Genomic DNA, 19,728 nt, shown 5'->3' with positions numbered 1-19,728 from the left:
GCAGAAAAATTCACAACAATGGTTCCAAGAATGAGGAGCTTCAGTTATAATGATAGATTGGAGAAGCTGGGACTGCTTTCCTTGGAGAAGTGAAGGCTGAGACGAGGTTAGATAGAGGGGTTCAAAATCCTGAGGGGTCTTGACAGAGCAGGTCTGGAGCAACTGTTTCCATTGGTGGAAAAATCAAGGACCAGAGGACACAGATTAAAAGTAAAAAAAACTTTTGGCAAAAAGAAGTCATGGTGACATGAGGGAAAACTATTTTATGCAGTAGGTGGTTAGTGTTGGGGATGCTCTGCCTGAGAGTGTGGTGGAGGCAGGTTCAATCAGAGCATTCAAAAGACCAGTATTTGAAAAAGAGAAATGTGCAGCGCCAATAGAAAAACACAGGGGAGTAGTGCAAGGTGAATTGCCTGAGACGAGAGCCAGCATGGACAGAATGGCCAAATGGCTTCCTTCTGTGCTGTAACCATTCTGTGATTCTATAACGATTCAGTTCTAACCAGTGTGGGATGGTGAAAATTGCCTCTGAACTAGAGGGGTGACAAATAGAATGGACTGTAACCCCTAAGATTTTCCCATGAAAATTGCAATGACGTTAGATTCGTTACACATTGCCAGATGTACAACTGACATGTAAAGGACAGTATCTAGTGAGATTGTGTGTAAACAACTAAGCGTACAAGACATTTTTTAAAAACTGGATAGATTATAGATAACAAGATTGGATAGAGTGTAACTAGGTATCTAGGCATCTAATGAGCCATGAAGATTGTGATAGATGACTGATGGAGAAAGCAAGGGAGAGGATATCTTGTACCTGCACTCTAGCTTCAGGCAGGTTGGTGCACATGGCCAACCTTTCCCTCATCACTACATCTGGATAATGAGTTTTCTGGAACGTCTTCTCCAGAGCCTCCAACTGCTGGGCGGTGAAGGCTGTCCGACTCCGACGTTGTTTACGGTGCTGGGACCCATACCTTGCCTCAAGGATAATATCTTGAAATGCACAGCCGTTGGAAAATAAAAACACATCTAGTTTAATTATTGGGAAAGGTACAACTTTCACCAACAGCCTTATCTATTGGCAATCCTTTTCTCAATCATAAGACCAGTAATTATGTCACCTTTCTTCAGGCTTTGTGTCATTACCATCCAGCTCATAAATTCTGTCCAGCAGATCACAAAAGCTGCCCTATAATTGACCTGTGCTCACTTTCCCCTCTCATCTTGTTGGGGCCTCATATCCACCCAGCACCACTTTTAAAGCTTACTGGCCTCATGAAGTGGCTTATAAATATTTTGTCACTTTGATTGACTGGTTATGGTACTGTTATACTGAAAATAATTTGGTTTGAAATTATTTCGATTGAGAATTGATTCTTGTTCAAGGTTTTAAGACCAATGACAGAGTTTGATAATTATCAACAGCAGGAGTTGCTTTTGTGGATCACTCAAAACCGCTATAACAAGTTTTCTGTCAATGATGTCTTGGAATAAATTATGTTTGTTGTCTGAGGAAATATTATTGCATCTGGGGATGAAGCTTTTCATTTCTGTAAGTTGATGTCTGTGCATTACATCGACCCTTTCTTCTCCGATTGAAAATGGGGGGGGGGGCATTACAATGTCCACATGGTGGTTATTCTGCCTTGGGGATGAGGAACAATTTTCTTGTACATTTCTCAGGCCTCTCCCCATCATCATTATTCAATGGTGTGCACTACAGAGCACATCCTGTTAAGTGTGGAATGGACATAATAGTCTCAAGTGACAAATATCTTTGCCTTCTAGGATGATCTTAATCAGATCCAAATCCATGACCACTGCCATCTGGGAGGACAAGAGCAGCAGATACCTGGGAATCCCACCACCTGGGGTTTCCCCTCCAAGCCACTCACTACCCTGACTTGGAAATATATCACTGCTCCTTCATTGTCGCTGGGGCAACATCCTGGAACTCCCTCCCTAACAGCACAGTGGGTGTACGTACACCTCAAGGACTGCAACGATTCAAGAAGGCAACTCATCACTACCTTCTGAAGGGCAACTAGGGATGGGCAATAAATGCTGGCCTCATCAGCAACGCCCGCATATCGTAAATTAATTTTTAAAAATGAAAGAGAAGCTAATCAACTCTTTTGGTAATTTTGGCAGGGTGGGGGGGGGGGGGTGCAATGTTGGCCAGGACACAGAAAATCTTTTCTACCCTTCTTTGAATAATGTCATTGCCTCTTCAACATTCACCCACCCAGGCAACAGGAATCCTGATTGAATAGATTCACAGAAGAATTTACAGACAAGTTCGGTGTTTGGACTGATGAGGAGCAACCTTCAAATCTCCACTGCATGGCTTCAGTTTTAGTTTCTCTGGCATGGTTGCTGTGCAGTGAACATCATGTATTTGCTGCCCTGTGAGTTACCCATGTATTAAACATAAATAGATTGTTCTATAAGGCAAAGATATTCCTCGGGTTCTCTTCTCTACCAGCTTTTGTCTATTTGCTGCATCCTCTACATTCACCTCTAACCATTTCTTATCCTGATAGAGTTCATCCATTCATTTGCATCTGCTGCTTTCCTCTCTTTACTTGACAACTAAGATAAAACTCACCCCTCCCCCAACTCCACTTTAGTCCTGAGATATCATCTCTCTATGCAAAGGAGATTTACCAGGATGCTGCCTGGTTTGCAGGATAGGTCTTATGAGGAAAGGTTGAGGGAGCTAGGGCTTTTCTCTTTGGAGCGGAGGAGGAAGAGAGGCGACTTAATAGGGATTTATAAGATAATGAGGGGGACAGATAGAGTGGACGTTCAGAGACGATTTCCTCGGGTGAATGTAGCTGTTACAAGGGGGCATAACTATAAGATTCAGGATGGGAGATATAGGAGGGATGTCCGAGGTAGGTTCTTTACTCAGAGAGTGGATAGGGTGTGGAATGGACTGCCTGCTGTGAGTGGAGTTGGACACTTTAGGAACTTTCAAGCGGTTATTGGATAGGCACCAGGAGCACACCAGAATGACAGGGAGTGGGATAGCTTGATCTTGGTTTCGGACAATGCTCGGCACAACATCGAGGGCCGAAGGGCGTGTTCTGTGCTGTACTGTTCTATGTTCTATGTACATAACCTACCTCTATTTTCTCTCCCTCTTCCTGCCCTATGGAAACTTATTTAACTTGTGCTTCCTTGATGATACTCCCACCAAATCTCTGACCAACAACCTTCCTTTCCTTGCTCCATATTAGCTGACAGCATAAGCTGCTGTCCCCTTCAGACATTTTCCCTCCTTTCCGAATGGTTTTGGATCGCTGTACTCTTTGACATCTTTGTCCTCACAAACTAACAATTGATCTCCAACTCTCTTTCATCTCTGACTCTGTTGTCACCTTCCAGATCCACATCCATATCATCTGCAACTTTCTCATTGAATTTCTCCAAGTATTTTCCACTTCTCCCATTGCTCTGAATTGCCTCTAAACAATTTTGTGAATTTCATTTACTGTCTTGCATTATTTCTCCGCTTCCTCTTTAACCTCAGCTTTTAGAAAGGTTGACTGCATCATCCTCCTTTAATATCTCCTTCTCTATTGCCCATGAATTTGTTCCATTCTTACCTATGATTATAGATCATAGATTAAAGCAAGTGTCTCCCTACCAATGGCATCTCTTATTGCTCTCACCTTTGGAGTTGTACTGGGATTCATCCTTGGCTGTTTCTTTTTCCTCCTATAGGCTGAGCCTCAGCAATGTCATCTACAAACATGGGGTCAGCTTCACCTGATGACGCCCTGTTCTAGCTGCTCACCATCTTCTGCACCTGAACAGCCTGACCATCCAATATCCACTTGAATAAGTCATTTATTCATCCACTTCTTTGCTTCAGCACTGCTACAAACACCAAACCCTTGTTACCAATTCCAATCCTTTATCCATATCAGTTTGAACCAGGTTGTTGTTCACAACCTTAGTGTCCTGTACAATCCAGAGCAGAGCTTCCAATTAACATATCTTTTCATCCCAAAGACCTACCGACTTTCACCTTCATTAACTTTGCCTGCCTCTACTCCTACCACAGCCCAAATGCCAATGAAATCCTCCTACATGCCTTTGCTTCTGCAAACTTGAAATACTGGAAGGAAAATGACGTGGGGTGTACAATGGTCAGCTGATTGTGTACCACCCATTTTCTGCCACCTCTGAAAATTAAAATCAGCCCTATTGTTTCACAGCCATGACTCACTCCACTCAAATGGCAATTCATGAGGTAATTATAGATGAGGAAGACTATTAAGACCATTAAGTTTATCTACCCAGACAGATCCTAGTCTCCCAATAGTTTGTTATTCGATTATTTCTTGATTGATTCCAGGGTTTTGATCCCTGTTTCTTTCCCCAGAAGTCTATTCTGTAGGTTGATGACTTTTTGTGCAAAGAACAATTTTGTAAATGTAACTTTTATGTCCTTTTGCTCATTGTTGCTGGTTAATTTAAAGCAATATTCTGAATTTAACTTTTCCATTATGGACATATAAAATTGACAAGAAGGGACCTGCTGGTCCAGCAAGCCTGTTCCAATGACAATCAGACCCAGATGGGAGTGTGTCTGGAAAATGCCTCTTATACAAAGACAGTGGACTGGATAATCCATTGCTCACTGCCAACGCCACAAAAAATCCAACGTTGGGTAAAAATGGGATCAGCGCCCTTTCCGGTGCTCCGGTCCCCCGTTGGCATCGGGATTGAGGTTTGCGCTCCATGCCTGCGGGAGGATGCCAATGGATCATGGAGACCCATTTGCATTCTATTAATGGGCTGGGCACCATATTCTCTGCGCGTGTGTGATTCTCCGATCCAGGAATCATGTGGATGAGAATTGGTGCTGGTTCTGACAACCATGTATCTGGCGCGGTGGACCTTGCAGCGGGCTAAGGGGGTAATTCTTTAAGGGATTTGCCCCAAAGTCCATTGGAGTGCCACCCTCCTCCCCCCCCTAACAATGCAAACAGAGATAAGTGCAGATAGTCTCACAGCTGACCACTTCCGTGAAAGGAAATGAATAGAACAATGCCTACAGCTGTGTGGAAGCTGTCAATCGCTGTGGTTGACTCTTAACTGCCTCCTCAAGGGCAATAAGGGGTGCGCAATAAATGCTGGCACAGCCTGTGTCACCCACATCCCATGAACGAATAAAAAAAATCACAGCTTCGTAAAATCAACATCAAAGAGAATAGAATGAAAGGCCTGCAGATCAAAGATCTAAGGAGATTTAAACGCAGCTGACTGGTTTTCTCTTTCCAGAAATTAAGAGGTGCTGCTTCCTCTGCCTGAGCCAACAAGTTAATTGCCCAGGTGAGAGTTCAAGCAGTAATGATTTTCCCTACCTCTGTTTGGACTGCTCTCTAACTTCCAGATGGGGATCTCTTTTATTGGGGCTTTCTGACTGGGGTCTCTCTTCTGGGGGTTCTAGATAGGGGTCTCTCTTCTGGCGGGCTTCTAGATAGGGGTCTCTCTTCTGGGGTGTCTATGGGGGGGTCTCTTTATTTAAGGGGCCCCTTTGGGGTGTCTCTTTATTTAAGGGCTTTTGTAAGTATCTCATTTTCAGGGGGTCTCTGTGGGGGGTCTCCTTATTTAGGGGGTCTTTGTGGGGGTGTTGTTATTTAGAGGATGCCTGGTGTGGGGGGGGGGCTGCTTGGTGAGGGGGATTCCAGACACCCCCAAACTGGGGGGTGACCCAGAAAACCCAGGGGGGGGTGCTGAATTATGCTGCGGGGGCAGAAGGGGTGGGCTGAATTGCATTTCAGGGGGGCTCAGCCGCACAAAATGGCAGCCCGTTAGCAGGATTCCCTAGGGAATCTCTCGCAATCCTCACCATGCAAAGATTTGCATGGCTAAGGATTAGGACTCACTTCCTTATTTGTTCTCCCAGCGGGAGACGCCAGCGGGATAGTCTCCCAAAAACGAGAATCCAGCCGAGTAGAATAGGTTTTGTTTGGTTTATATTTGGTCACACTAATCACACATCCTCATGATATTTGTCTTGTGGCACTGGTTGTGAATCTTTAGACATTTAGACATGTAGACCTCTTTACTATTAAACTTACTTCAGCTCAGAACAATGTATGGTATTCACATGCTTGCGATGAGCCCTAACCATGTGAGTAAAAATATTTTTACCTATATTAAATAACATTTTCCAGACACATTTCCCATCCTATCTAGATCTGATTGTCATTGTTTGCACTCAAGCAAAGTTTTAATATTCTCTCATATCTTTTTATCAGTTATGAACTTGTGGGCAGTTCCCCCAATGTATTTTTCAAAGTATTAATAATGATGATGACCACCAATGGTCCTAGCACCAATCCATTCTGTTCTCCATATGGAATCTCTACCGTGACAACCTGTTGCCGATGAGAATGCAACTAATTCCTTGTTTAACACAGGTTCCCCTGCCAATCACACTATTACTGAGTAGCCTATTATGTGGCACCTTGCCAAAAGCTTGTTGAAAATCCAAGCATATGGTATCAACTGCGTTACCTTCATTTTTCAATTTAATAACTTCCTCAAAAAATTCAATCTATTGGTACGTCATTTCCTCCTTTTCCAGAGATCATGCTGAGAATCTCTAATAACCTATTTTCTTTGATGGCGGGGACAAAATATAACCTCAATGGGGGCATATAGCAGGAAATTGTGGAACTGCTGTCCAGCAACCCAAACTGTTTGGAGACTTATTTTTCTATACAAGACTACCTCCACATCCATTTGAGATTTTCAACTTTAGAGTTAACTGCGCATTATTGGAGAATCATGTACTGGAATGAGGGTAGCGTAAAATAATCATTTAAATAATTTAAAACCTCTACCACATTCTGGAAGTCCACCTTAATCTTCCCTGAGAAATCCTTCAATGATTTATGCAGTCCTTAATGGCCCTTGGTTTCCTAGTATAGCTGAAAAAGATTTTGCTATTGCTTCTACAGTTATCCACCATCTTCTTCTCCGGTGGCCTTTTGGTCGCTCTGATAATAGCTCTTGTTTAACTGAGCTTAATGTCTATCTCTTGTTTGTCTGAGGGCTGTTGGCTGGAATTCTCTGGCCGTTGCGATTCAGTGTTTCTCCTGACAGCGTATCCCATTGACAAACGGTGGGAGTAGAGAATCTCGCTGCCATGAAACGGCGCATGGCAAGAAACACAGGTCTGGGAGATCAGAGAATCCAGCCCACATGCAGAAGTATTTTTTCCTTCAGTATGATTTGACCTTACACATGACCAGAAACCACAGAAACCGTTGTTTTAATGTGTACCTTTCTTATGACTTTAGAGATTTTCTATTAGGGACGTTTAACAGGTTTAAGTTTAAATTTCTCTTCCACGTTGGTAATGCCCGATCTCAGAGTTGTCAAATTCCCTTAACTATCTTAAGTATCTGTGTAGGATCATTTCTCCGATGCCTTCTGTTCTGTTCACTTTTCATTGACTTTCTGAATTCAGCATAAGTGTAGTTAGAAAAAGAGAAAATAAAAGCTCATCTTTGCTACACAATGAATAATGACATTAGTATCTTACCAGCCAGTCTCTCAGCCAGAGTCAGTGCATGGACAGATGGTCTATAGTCAGGAGCATGCTGGGCCTGTTGTGCTGCTTGCTGGTGGAGATTATACATTGCACTCAGAGAGTTCATGGCATGAAGAGAGTAACCATTGACCCCATAGTGCTGCATGGCTGCAAATCTCTGGGAGAAACAGCAAACATAGAGTCATCAGAGAATGGCTAGAATTTTAGACTCAGTGCATTAAATACAGTTTATGATCTAATTGATTGGTCTGCATGATATAACATCCAGGGAGAATATGTGATACTCAAGATGTCTTCGTATTCATACCTGGGGCTGATATCACATTGTTAATAGTAGCAACAAATAACAGACCAAGGAATTTCATACCAACAGATTGTGTTAACATACTCCTATAAAATTCCTTGCTGTTTTAATCAGTTAGAAATCCATAAATATCAGTCAATATACCTTCAGTTCATGTAACACCTGAAGCATTTTAAGAAGCTATTTCTTCCTGGCAATTTAAAATTCAAGCAATTAGATATTTGCTAATGACTATTGAATTGAATGTGCACTCAAAACCTGGCAAGTGAGTGGACAAGTATTTCTCATGATGCATGCTGGGTGCCTTTGTTACCAGGTGACTATAACGGTACTACACTCAGACTCCTTAACCAAATTTTAGACACAAGGATAAGGAGTGAATTTCTCAATATTACAAGAAATTGGGGATGCGATTTAACTACAGCATTGCACCCAGCATGGATCTGGGCCTGCTGGTTAAATAGCCGGAAAGACCAAAATCGAGATACGTCCCGAGCGCGAATCAGTTTGCTAACTAGCCGGCCATTCCCAGTGGTGAGTTCCAGATCACGCCCAAATATGGTGAGCGAATCATTAATCCCAATTTACATTAAGTCCGATCACATCAGCGCGATTAAAGCCGAATGTATTGGCCTCCCAGGAATTAACCAACTCCCAGTGAAAATCATATGGCTGTTGTTTAGTACTCCTTTTTAAAAATGTGAAGCTAGCACAATGGCTGCTGAAGGGAACTGAGGAGGTGAATAGTCATTTCCATTTTCGGGAATACAGCTCAGGGTTTGGTCGGGTGTGGCCCCTGGGCTGGGGGGTGGGTGGTGGGGTGGGGGGCCTTTAGTCTGTGAGGCCTTCAAACCATCTTTAAATATTGTGGAGACTTATAACAGGGGCAACTACAGCTGCTGCCTGTCTGTCCTACCAAACACTTCCAGGACAAAGCCTTGTACTTGGTTATATGCTGACAGTCACTTCAACTCCCTTTGACTGTGAGCAGCCTTAAGCTTCACAGCTGAAGGTTATTGCTAACAAAGATTTGGCCTTGTTAGAGCACTTCACAGCTCTCATGTAGCTTCCCATGGGTACATGTGCCATGTATCAGATGATGATTATTTCATCGCATTTCCATCAAAGTTTGAAGCCTGAACACTTTGCCTGAACTCTAGAAGTGTCAGCACCAGAGAGGAATCAGCCAACAATCAAATACTTGAACTGAGCTCCAGCACTGGAGATATCCTCGCAACCAAATAGTGAGTGTGTGGATCAGGAGAGGGCATCTGAGTACATTCTCCCTAATATTCCTGGCAGGGGTCTGGGGCCTGGGGTCCAGGGGCTCCTGTGTGGCTGGGGGTGAGTGTACAAAGTGAGGTTTGCCAGCTCAACTGGCTCGCTGGATGGCACATAAGGGTTGGAGAGGCTGGAGGGGTTTGAGAGTCCCGGGATGGAAGCTCTAACCGATTGTCGGTTTATCTCCTTCTCCAATTCCTTACAGATACTGAAATGGATGGTAGGGGTGGGTGCCGCCTCAACAGGGTCAGAAAATCCTGGCCTAACATTTGAAGGCGGCAGGGTGAGTTGAGAAGGCTACTAAAAAGAAGCATATGGACCCTTTGTTTTATAAATATAGTCAAAGAGTGTAAGAACAAGAAAAGTATGTTCAACCTTTGCAGAACACTGCTAGGCTCACTGAGCTAATTCTGATCACCGCACTTTAGAAGGATGTTGCGAAAGAACAATTTGGGTTTATATCACGCCTTTTATAAACTCAGGGCATTGCAAAGCAGTGACAACAGATTAAGTACTTTTCAACTGTTGTATATGGGAAAGTGGCAGCTAGTTTGCACACAGTATGATATCACAAAGAGTAATGTGATAATAACCAGATAATCATTTTAATGGTGTTGGGGGACCATTGGCCGGGGAATCAATGAGAATTCCTCTTATTTTCTTTGAAATAGAACCAAGGAATCTTTTACATCTACTTTGGTTTAAATTCTCATCTGACTGACCGTTCCCTCTCAGCAGTCCCTCAGTTCTGCAAGAGCATGTCAGCCTACATTGTCGTGCTCAGGCCTCTGGAGAGGGGCCTGAATCTGCCACATTCCAACTCAGACAGGAATACTACCCACTGTGCCACTAGGAGTTGGCAGAGTAGGTTTAATAGAATGGGTATCAGGGATGCATGAGTTCAGTTATGTGGAGAGTCTAGAGAACATGGCCGGGATTCTCCAAAGTCCAGGTCAAGTGTTGACGCCGGCGTTAACACCGGAGTGTTTCACGTGGCATCAACGGGCCTCTTGGCCCAATGATTCAGTGGGCTACAGGGGGCCAGCATGGCGCCGGAGTGCTGCGCACTGCTCCGGTGCCAATACCTGGCCTTGTACTGCCGGTGAGGGTCTGCGCATGCGTGTTGTGGCTGTTTCCTCGCCAGCGCTGGCGCGTGGTGGCCATTTCCGCGCCGGCGGCGTGCTACATGGCGTAGCGACACAGTGGGCCCATGCGGAAGGAGGTAAGCCCCCTCCAGATCACATGCACGCGCCAATCGGTAGCCACAGATCCAAGCTCCTGCCAGGTGGTACCAGGTTGGAACCATGCCAGCGTAACTCGGCGGGAACTCGGCCGGTAGACTGCGGAGAATTGCCACGGGGGCCATTGAAAACAGGGGCTGATAATCGACCACGCGCGCGACTGCCGCCGTTTGTCCGGTCACAGGAGAATCGACGCGCCCTGGCGTCGGAGCGGCGTGGCGGGAATTTCCGATGTCACCGGCGATTCTCCGCCCCGGCGCGGGCTTGGAGAATCCCAGCCATAGGTTTGTGGGAGATTAGATAGAGGTATTCAAAATCATGAAGTGTTTTGATACAGGAAGTAAAGGAAACCTGTTCCCAGTGGCAGTACACAGATAGATGGTAATTATCAAAAAAACGGAGGCAACCCAAGGAAAAAATTACGTATTGAGTCCTTTTCAACTAGAATGCATTGCCTAAGAAGGGTAGTGAAAGCAGATTCAACAGTAACTTTCAAAAGGGAACTCTACAAATACATGAATGGCAAATATTTGTAGAGCTATGGGGAAGGATCGGAGGAGTGGGGCTAATTGGACACCTTGTTGAAAACACCATCATAGTCACGTTGAGCCAACTGCTTCCCTTCTGTGCTGAACTCTTTTATAATTGATTCTATGAAAAGCTGTAAGTTTTCAATATAAATTTCTCCCCACATGTATAATTCATGGACAAAAATAAGAACACATTTGAGTGGGATCCAGCAGTATTAACTTTACCCAGCTCGAGATTGGCTCTGAGTCAGACAAGTACAAAATGGCAATCGTTCTCCCAATGAAGCCACTCTGAAACATAAGTAAGCCAAATGGGGGATATCCCCGCTCCAAATAACATGTGACACCAAAGTGCTCCCAGTGTAAATCAAGGCATAAAATAATAGCCACACTGCAGAAAGATGAATAATTTGAGGTCACCTCTAAAAATGAGATAAAAGCAAATTACTGCGGATGCTGAAATCTGAAATAAAAACAGAAAATACTGGACAATCACAGCAGGTCTGTCAGCATCTGTGGAGAGAAGGGAAAGAGTAATCCAGACTCGAAACGTTAGCTCCTTCCTCTCTCCACAAACACTGTCAGATCTGCTGTGATTGTCCAGTATTTTCTGCTTTGGTGTCTAAAAAATGAGAAATGTTCATTAAAAAAGTAATTATATATATTATATACACATATACATGTGTGGAAGTAAAACCTACCACTGGAACTACTCTCCACAGATTTCAGTTTGCTTTTAACAATGTACTGGTTACCAAAGGTGTAGTTACAGAGCAAAATAACATTGAAGTATATGTAATAACCAAAACCAAATTACCTGGGTTATGTGACTATAATATAGTCATGAAAATTATTTAAAATTCCACTGGATTTTGATTGCATTAACTTTAAAATGTCTGCCCTCTTCAATGTCAATTCACCCAGCTGCCTTAAAGAGACGCTGTCACCAGATTGAAGAGTTTTGAGACTGATTGAGTAAAGATAGGCACTATGAAACTATAATGGCTAGCCATATACAAATGCTACTCAGCAAGTCATTGTTGGGTCAGATAGGCAACCACGTGGCAGCAGCTGTAGAGAGAGAAGCACTAGGGTTTGGAACAGGGAATCAGAGCAGCACAGAGAGGCACTGCAAGTATAGCATTCGTAGATACTGGAGTGAAAAGCAATTCAAGAAGTATATACAAAGCTACTCAATGGGATAATGCGAGGTTGGCCAAACAGCTAACAACAAGGCATTGAACCGAGGTAAACAGTCAAGTGTTAGATATTACAGAGAGAATATACGAGATGTGATAATAACGACAAAATTATTTGGTGCTGGCCAACATTGGATAGTGGGGAGTTTTGGTTTGATCAGAAAAGTGTATTAGTGAATGAGATAATGCCCTGTTCTCCCCAGCAGCACAGGAATATAATTTCTCGCGAAGTATTTTATTCTTTCAGTCTAACCTATCCTTAAAATCTCCATTGTCAGGCGCCACAAGTTACAGCATGCTTTGGAGCCAGTTTTGGCCTCAATAAAGGATTTACAATAGCATTGGTCTGAAGATGAAACCAATTTGCATTAGTGTTAAACTTATTGAATCATGGAATGACTACATGTAGCTTTTTTTTATTCGTTCATGGGAATTCCTAATTGCCCTTGAGGGGGCAGGTAAGAGTCAACCACATTGCTGTGGGTCTGGAGTCACATGTAGGCCAGACCAGGTAAAGACAGCAGATTTCCTTCCCTAAAGGACATTAGTGAATCAGCTGGATTTTTATGACAACCGGCAATGGTTTTGTGGTCCTCATTAGACTTTTAATTCCAGATTTTTATTAAATTTAAATTTTGCCATCTGCAGTGGTGGGATTTGAACCCGGGTCCCCAGAGCATTACTCTGGGTCTCTGGTTTATTAGTCCAGTGACAATACCACTACACCGCACCTCCCCGCAAATGCATAAAACAGTCTCTAGGGTACCGAGTTCCAATTTAATCTTTACATATCCATAAAAGATTGTACACACTCGTTCAACATATAAACAAATGTCTCAGGATGCAACTTACAATTTAATTTGAGAAGCAAGTTTTTGAAGAAAGTGTTTAACTGGAATGTTCTAACGTTTATCAATTAAGTTTGGCAGTGTAAAAGGATTTAATTGCAAGCCTTACAGTCCATTCACATTATAGCTAGTGCGCCTTTGTGGTGTGCTTTTACTTTATATTGATGTTGAAGTTAAAGTGTAAGTTCAACTTGAATCCATAAAGTCTGATTTTCTAGCATTCTGCTTCATTTTGAAGTAAGTCTGGTCCTTAAAACCTTGTTTTGTTCAAGCTTGGGATTCAGTCGGATCTTGATACTGGATTAACAAATACTGTATAGCATTGGTGTGAAGACAAACACTTCACTTCAATGTTGAACCTACAGTGTGAATGTAAAGCTATGTGACTGTCAGTTTCTAATCTGCTACGTTCCCATTTCAATTTGTGGTTTGATCTGAACTCCAGTTGAAATGAATATAAGTGAGTTAGAAAGGTTCAGACATTATAGAGTCATTGACTCAAATTACACTGCTTCTTTTTAAAATTCCTTTACCAGAACATTTTCTTGTCAGTTTTCATGTATAAAAGCAGCTAGATGCAAAAAAAGGTATAATTTTGAGAGTAGAGAGCCCTCCCGAGAATGTTTGATTGTTTTTATTGATGAGGGAGAATTTGAGAGCATCAATAAACAACGACAAAATAATAATGCCACAAAATTCAAGACACTAACATTCTGTGCAGTAGATTGGTGAGATTCAGCTTTGGTTCTATCAGTTTATATACACTGACTGCATGATCTGAGCTGTGCCGTTGACTAGCCAGCAAACATCCCTCATACACCTGCTCATGGCCAATTAGAAAACTTTGTGGCTGCAACGTGTAGAGCAGATTACCTGCCTACTTTCCCATCCAGGGAAATTTGTGTGACATACGAACATACGAATTAGGAGCAGGAGTAGGCCACTTAGCCTTTTGAGCCTACTCCACCATTCAATAAGATCATGGCTGATCTAATTGTAACTTCAACCTCACATTCCTGCCTACCCTTGATAACCTTTCACCCCCTTGTTAATCAAGAATCAATCTAGCTCTGCCTTTAACATATTCAAAGATTCTGCTTCCACTGAGGAAGAGAGTTCCAAAGACAATCATCTGAGAGAAAAAACATCTCCTCACCTCTGTCTTAAATGAGTGACCCCTTATTTTTAAAAGTGATCCCTAGTTCTATATTTTCCCGCAGGAAGAAACATCCTCTCCAAATTCAACCTGTCAAGACCCATCTTAAAGGATCTTAAAGGTTTCAATCAAGTTGCCTCTTACACTTCTAAACTCCAGTGAATCCAATTTCTCCTTATAAAACAGACCACCCATTCCTGGTATTAGTCCAATAAAGCTTCTCTGAACTTCTTCTAACGCATTTGCATCTTTCCTTAAATAAGGAGACCAATACTGTACACAATACTCCAGATGTTTTCTCATCAATGCCCTGTATACTGAAGCATCACCTCCCTACTTTTGTAATCAATTCCCCTCATAATAAGTGATAACATTCTATTAGCTTTCTAATTAGTTGCGATACCTGTACATTAGGTTTTTGTGATTTGTGCACTAGGACACCCAGATTCCTCTACACCTCAGAGCTTTGCGATCTCTCACCAGTTATATAATATGCATTTTTTATTCTTCCTGCCAAAATGGACCATTTCACATTTTCCCCAATTGTACTGTATTTTGGATCTTTACCCGTTCACTTAACCTATCTATGTCCCTTTGTAGCCCTCTCTGTGCTCTTCACAATCTACTTTCCTACTTATCTTTGTGTCATCGTCCTATTTGACAATCATACTTTCTATCCCTTCATCCAAGCAATTTATAGAAATTTATAATGTTGAGGCCCCAGCACTGATCCCTATGGTACACCACTCATTACAACCTACCAACAAGAAAAAGATCCATTTATGCCTACTCTTTGTTTCCTGTTAGTGAGGCAATCTCCTGTCCATCCCACAAAATAAAAACAAAATACCGCAGAACTGGTAATCTGGGGCGAAATTCTCCCGAAACGGCGCGATGTCCGCCGACTGGCACCCAAAATGGCGCCAATTAGACGGGCATCGCGCCGCCCCAAAGGTGCGGAATGCTCCGTACCTTTGGGGGCCGAGCCCCAACATTGAGGGGCTAGGCCGGCGCCGGAGGAATGTCCGCCCCGCCAGCTGGCGGAAACGGCCTTTGTTGCCCCGCCAGCTGGCGCGGAAATGACATCCCCGGGTGGCGCATGCGCGGGAGCGTCAGCGGCCGCTGACAGTTTCCCACGCATGCGCAGTGGAGGGAGTCTCTTCCGCCTCCACCATGGTGGAGACCGTGGCGGAGGTGGAAGGGAAAGAATGCCCCCACGGCACAGGCCCGCCCGCGGATTGGTGGGCCCCGATCGTGGGCCAGGCCACCATGGGGGCACCCCCCGGGGCCAGATCGGCCCGCGCCCCCCCCAGGACCCCGGAGCCCGCCCACGCCACCTTGTTCCACCGTTCAAAAGGTGGTTTAATCCACGCCGACGGGACAGGCAATTTATCAGCGGGACTTCGGCCCATCCGGGCCGGAGGATCGAGCGGGGGGGCCCGCCAACCGGCGCTGCGCGATTCCCACCCCCGCCGAATCTCTGGTGCCAGAGACTTCGGCAACCGGCGGGGGCGGGATTCATGGGGGGTCGGAGAATGACGCCCCTGTTCTTTATACTCTGTCCAATCTTCTATCCATGCCAATATGTGACCCCTACACCATGAGCTTTTATTTTACACAATAAACTTTGATATGGCAACTTATCAAATACCTTCTGTAAATCGAAGTACAGTGTATCCACTGTTTCTCCTTTGTCCGCAGAACATGTGACTCCTTCAAAGAACTCTAATAAACTGGTGAAACGTGATTTCTCTTTCACAAAACCATATTGCCTCTTCCTGATTACCTTGAATTTTTCTAAGTGTGCTGCGAGAACATCTTTAATGACAGCTTCTAACATGTTCCCTATGACAGATGTTAGGCAAACTGGCTGTAGTTTTCTGCTTTCTGTGTCCCTCCCTTTTTGAATAAAGGAGTTACATTTGCTATTTTCCAATCTACTGGAACCTCCCACAAAACTAGGGAATTCTGCAATATTAAAACCAATGCATCAACTATCTCATTAGCCACTTCTTTCAAGGCCCTAGGATGAAGTCTATCCAGATTTGAGGATTAGTCAGCCCGCAATCCCACCAATTTGCTTTATACAACTTCCCTGTTCATCAACTATCTCATTAGCCACTTCTTTCAAGGCCCTAGGATGAAGTCTATCCAAATTCGAGGATTAGTCAGCCCACAATCCCACCAATTTGCTCTATACGACTTCCCTGGTGATTACAATTTTTCTGAGTTTCTCCCTCCCTTTCGTGATATAAAATACCTATTCAATTCATCCATCATCTCCCTACTTTCCATTATCAAACCCCTAGACACGCTTTGTGGAGGACCAACACTCACTTTGTTAAGTCTTTTCTTATTTAAATATCTATAGAAACTCACAGTATCCATCTTTATATTTTAGCTATCTTTCGCTCGTACTCTAATGTTCTCTCCTTATTAATGTTTTTGCCATTTTTTGCTGCACTTTATATTCTATCCAACCTTCTGACCTACCACCTTACCTTGTGCAATTATATGATTTTTCTTTAAGTTTTTCTTTACATTTGATTCAGTCTATTTAATCACAGATTAATCTCCCTTTGGAATGTTTCTTTCTTATTGGAATGCATCTTATAGAGACAGAGGAACTATAGCAAGAGGAATAAAGAAGTTGAAAAACTAAACTATTTCAGAAAGGTACAAGAATTTGGGGCACTGGTAGATGCAGGAATGTGAAAAGACCATTGGGCTGATTTAACACACTACCATCATGCACAAAACATGCATACACAAATGGACAAACAGTGATGTTAATGGAAAATAAAAATATTGTCTAAGAGTCATCCAGACTCAAAACGTTAGCTCCCTTCTCTCTCCACAGATGCTGTCAGACCAGCTGAGTTTGTCCAGCATTTTCAGTTTTTGTTTCAGATTCCAGCATCCGTAGTAATTTGCTTTTATTTTTGAAAATAAAAAAAATGCTTGTCAAACAAATATATCACTAATTCAAACAAGTGCCCTTTCCTGGTTGGGAGCCGAACACTCTCCTGCTGAAGCTAATTGGCTGCCTCTGATTTACAATAAATCTGATAATGTGGTGTGAAATAAATCTCCTTGAAGAGAGCGGTACAATGCTGGACACCAGAAAGCTTTGCTATAACCATAGCTTCAGGGCTTACGAATATTTGTTACAATGGGTACTAATAATAAGCAGTACTTGCTCATGTTTAAGATCCTTTTAAAAATACATAAATCAATTATAGAAAAGAACCTAGACAGCATTTTTTAAATTACAAATGCATTTGACAAATGGAGGCTCTGTTTTTCAGGCTGTCGAATTCTGCTTACAGTGCTTAAAATAATCTTTATATTTCATTAAGCAGCCAAATAAGTTGCACTTGCCCAGTGGCTGTATTGATGGGTTTCAGTTGAGTCCAGTAGGAAACATGCTCCTGTTGCCATTCAGTTGCCATCGCATAATATCCAATACTGTTGTGCTCTATGAGCCAGGGGATCTGCAGGGATTTAATTGGCTCAAGTAGAAGCAGTGTAGCATTGATCCCAATTGCGAGAAGTTGAGTTTGGGACCTTCTCCTTTGTATTAATGCCGCTCTTTTTAAATTGATTGTTTTTTTTTCATTTGGGTACTGCTATATTTTCCAATCATTTTAGTTTTACTCATTTTTATTGCAGTTTTGACATAACTAAATTAAATGCAGATGGAAAAAGAATTGGTATTAATCCTTACATTTCAATCCATCAGTGCTAAAATGTTAAGCAGTATTATGTTACAGTCACAAGATAATAGATTACCAGTTTAGTGCCAACTGGCATTAAATCATGGACTGGTTGTGATATGGATTCCTGTCAGCTGGAAGCTGGGCTGTAACTGCTCTGAACTCATTTTATTTAGGATTATTGTAATCAACAGGGAGAGGACATTTTCAGACCATCAGTGTGAACTGGATTTATGCCCAAGTATGACAGAAATAAAAGGAAGTGTTTCAACAGATCAAGACGCAACAAGGAAAAGTTGACAAGGTTGATATTAAGACATAGGGCGTGATTTAACAGCCACGTTGCGCCAGGCATGGATCCTTGCGCGCCGGTTAAATCGTGGGAGGGGCCAAAATCGGGATTGCCGCTGGGACCAACCAGTTTGTGATCTACGCCCGTTCCCCTTGATGAATTCCGGATCCCGCCTCGGTATGGCGAAACACCAATTAAGGGCAATCTCCATCTCATTAACAAGATTGACACCTTATTTAACAGGCTTCTGGGAACTTTGTGCATGTGTTTCCTCCGGGTGCTCCGGTTTCCTCCCACAGTCCAAAGATGTGCAGGTTAGGTGGGTTGGCCATGATAAATTGCCCTTAGTGTCCAAAATTGCCCTTAGTGTTGGGTGGGGTTACTGGGTTATGGGGATAGGGTGGAGGTGTTAACCTTGGGTAGGGTGCTTTTTCCAAGAGCCGGTGCAGACTCGATGTGCCGAATGGCCTCCTTCTGCACTGTAAATTCTATGATAATCTATGAAACTAACCCGCTCCCCAGCGACTCTATTTAAAAATGGTAACCCTAGCGCGATGGCTGCTGAGGGGATCGGGGAGATGAACAGCCCTCTTCATTTTGGGGCATGCAACCAATGGACACCAATGCTGGCGGTAGTAGGGAAGGAGCCCTGAGGGGGAATAGGCTTGGTCCATCGGTTGGGCATCACTTCTGGGCTAGGGGGAGTGAGGTGCTCATCACGTTCGGATCCCACAGGCCATTGTCCCAATTGTGTATACCCATAAGAGGGGCAACTACAGTTGCTGCCTCATCAAATTCCTCCAAGAGAGAGCCTTATTTGTAGTTCCAAGGTGATGGTCACGTTAACTCCCTTTGACTGTGAGCAGCCTCTGGCTGCACAGCTAAAGGTTATTGCTAATAAGGAATTGGCATTGTTAGTTATCTGAGCACTGCATAGCTCTCAAGTGCATTCTCTTAGGTATATGTGCCATGTCTCAGGCGAGTGTTATTGCCTAACATTCCAATCAAACTGTGAGGCCTGAACACTTTGCTGAACCCTGGAGCTGCCAACACTACAGAGGCAGCAGCCAACAATCAGGAGCTGGGCCTCAGCGCTGGGGATATTGTTGCAACCAGAGGGTGAATGTGTGGATCAGGGGAGGGTACCTGAGCTCGGTTCCCCTAATGTTCCCAGCAGGGGTCTGTGGTGTTGGGTCTAGAGGCTCCGGAAGTGACTTGGGGGTGAGTGTGCAGAGTGGGGTTCCCCCAGTGTAACTGGCTTGGTGGATGGCATTCTGAGAGAAGGCGGGAAATGTAAGGATGGGAGAAGCTAGGGGGATTCAAGGGTCCCGGGGTGGAGGCCCAAACTAATTGTTGGTCTCTCACCTTCAACAATTCCTTCCAGGTATAACAAAATGGATAATGATATTAAACTCACAGAGGCAGCCATCACGGTGTCGGGGGTAGCCCTGGTAGCCAGATGCCAGAGAAGACAGCAGCAGCATTGACGCAGGCTCGAGGTGGCACCCCATGTGCAGGGGGCTGCCACATACCCAGCATACCTGGCCGGCCATCAGGCCAGGAGAGACCCAGTGGG

At 43.7% G+C, this 19,728-nt stretch overlaps 1 protein-coding gene across 5 annotated transcripts in view; it reads right to left on the bottom strand.

Annotated features, from left to right (window-relative positions):
* LOC140426196 (diencephalon/mesencephalon homeobox protein 1-like) overlaps positions 1 to 19,728 on the bottom strand; it is a 52,197-nt gene that overhangs the window by 5,542 nt on the left and 26,927 nt on the right. For 4 of the 5 annotated variants that reach the window (XM_072510676.1, XM_072510677.1, XM_072510678.1 and 1 more), the window contains exons 2-3: positions 7,577 to 7,742; positions 821 to 999 (exon numbers count right to left, since the gene is read on the bottom strand). In XM_072510676.1, coding sequence (XP_072366777.1) covers positions 821 to 999; positions 7,577 to 7,730 — 333 coding nt within the window. In that variant the 5' untranslated portion in view covers positions 7,731 to 7,742. Of the gene's footprint in view, positions 1 to 820; positions 1,036 to 7,576; positions 7,743 to 19,728 lie in introns of all 5 variants that reach the window. The other variant, XM_072510679.1, reaches the window with a different exon arrangement.

The sequence above is a fragment of the Scyliorhinus torazame genome, chromosome 7 (assembly GCF_047496885.1).
Source record: "Scyliorhinus torazame isolate Kashiwa2021f chromosome 7, sScyTor2.1, whole genome shotgun sequence".
Taxonomy (NCBI): Eukaryota; Metazoa; Chordata; class Chondrichthyes; order Carcharhiniformes; family Scyliorhinidae; genus Scyliorhinus; species Scyliorhinus torazame.
Note: the sequence above shows the minus strand (reverse complement) of the source record. Positions and strands in the feature narration are given on the sequence as shown.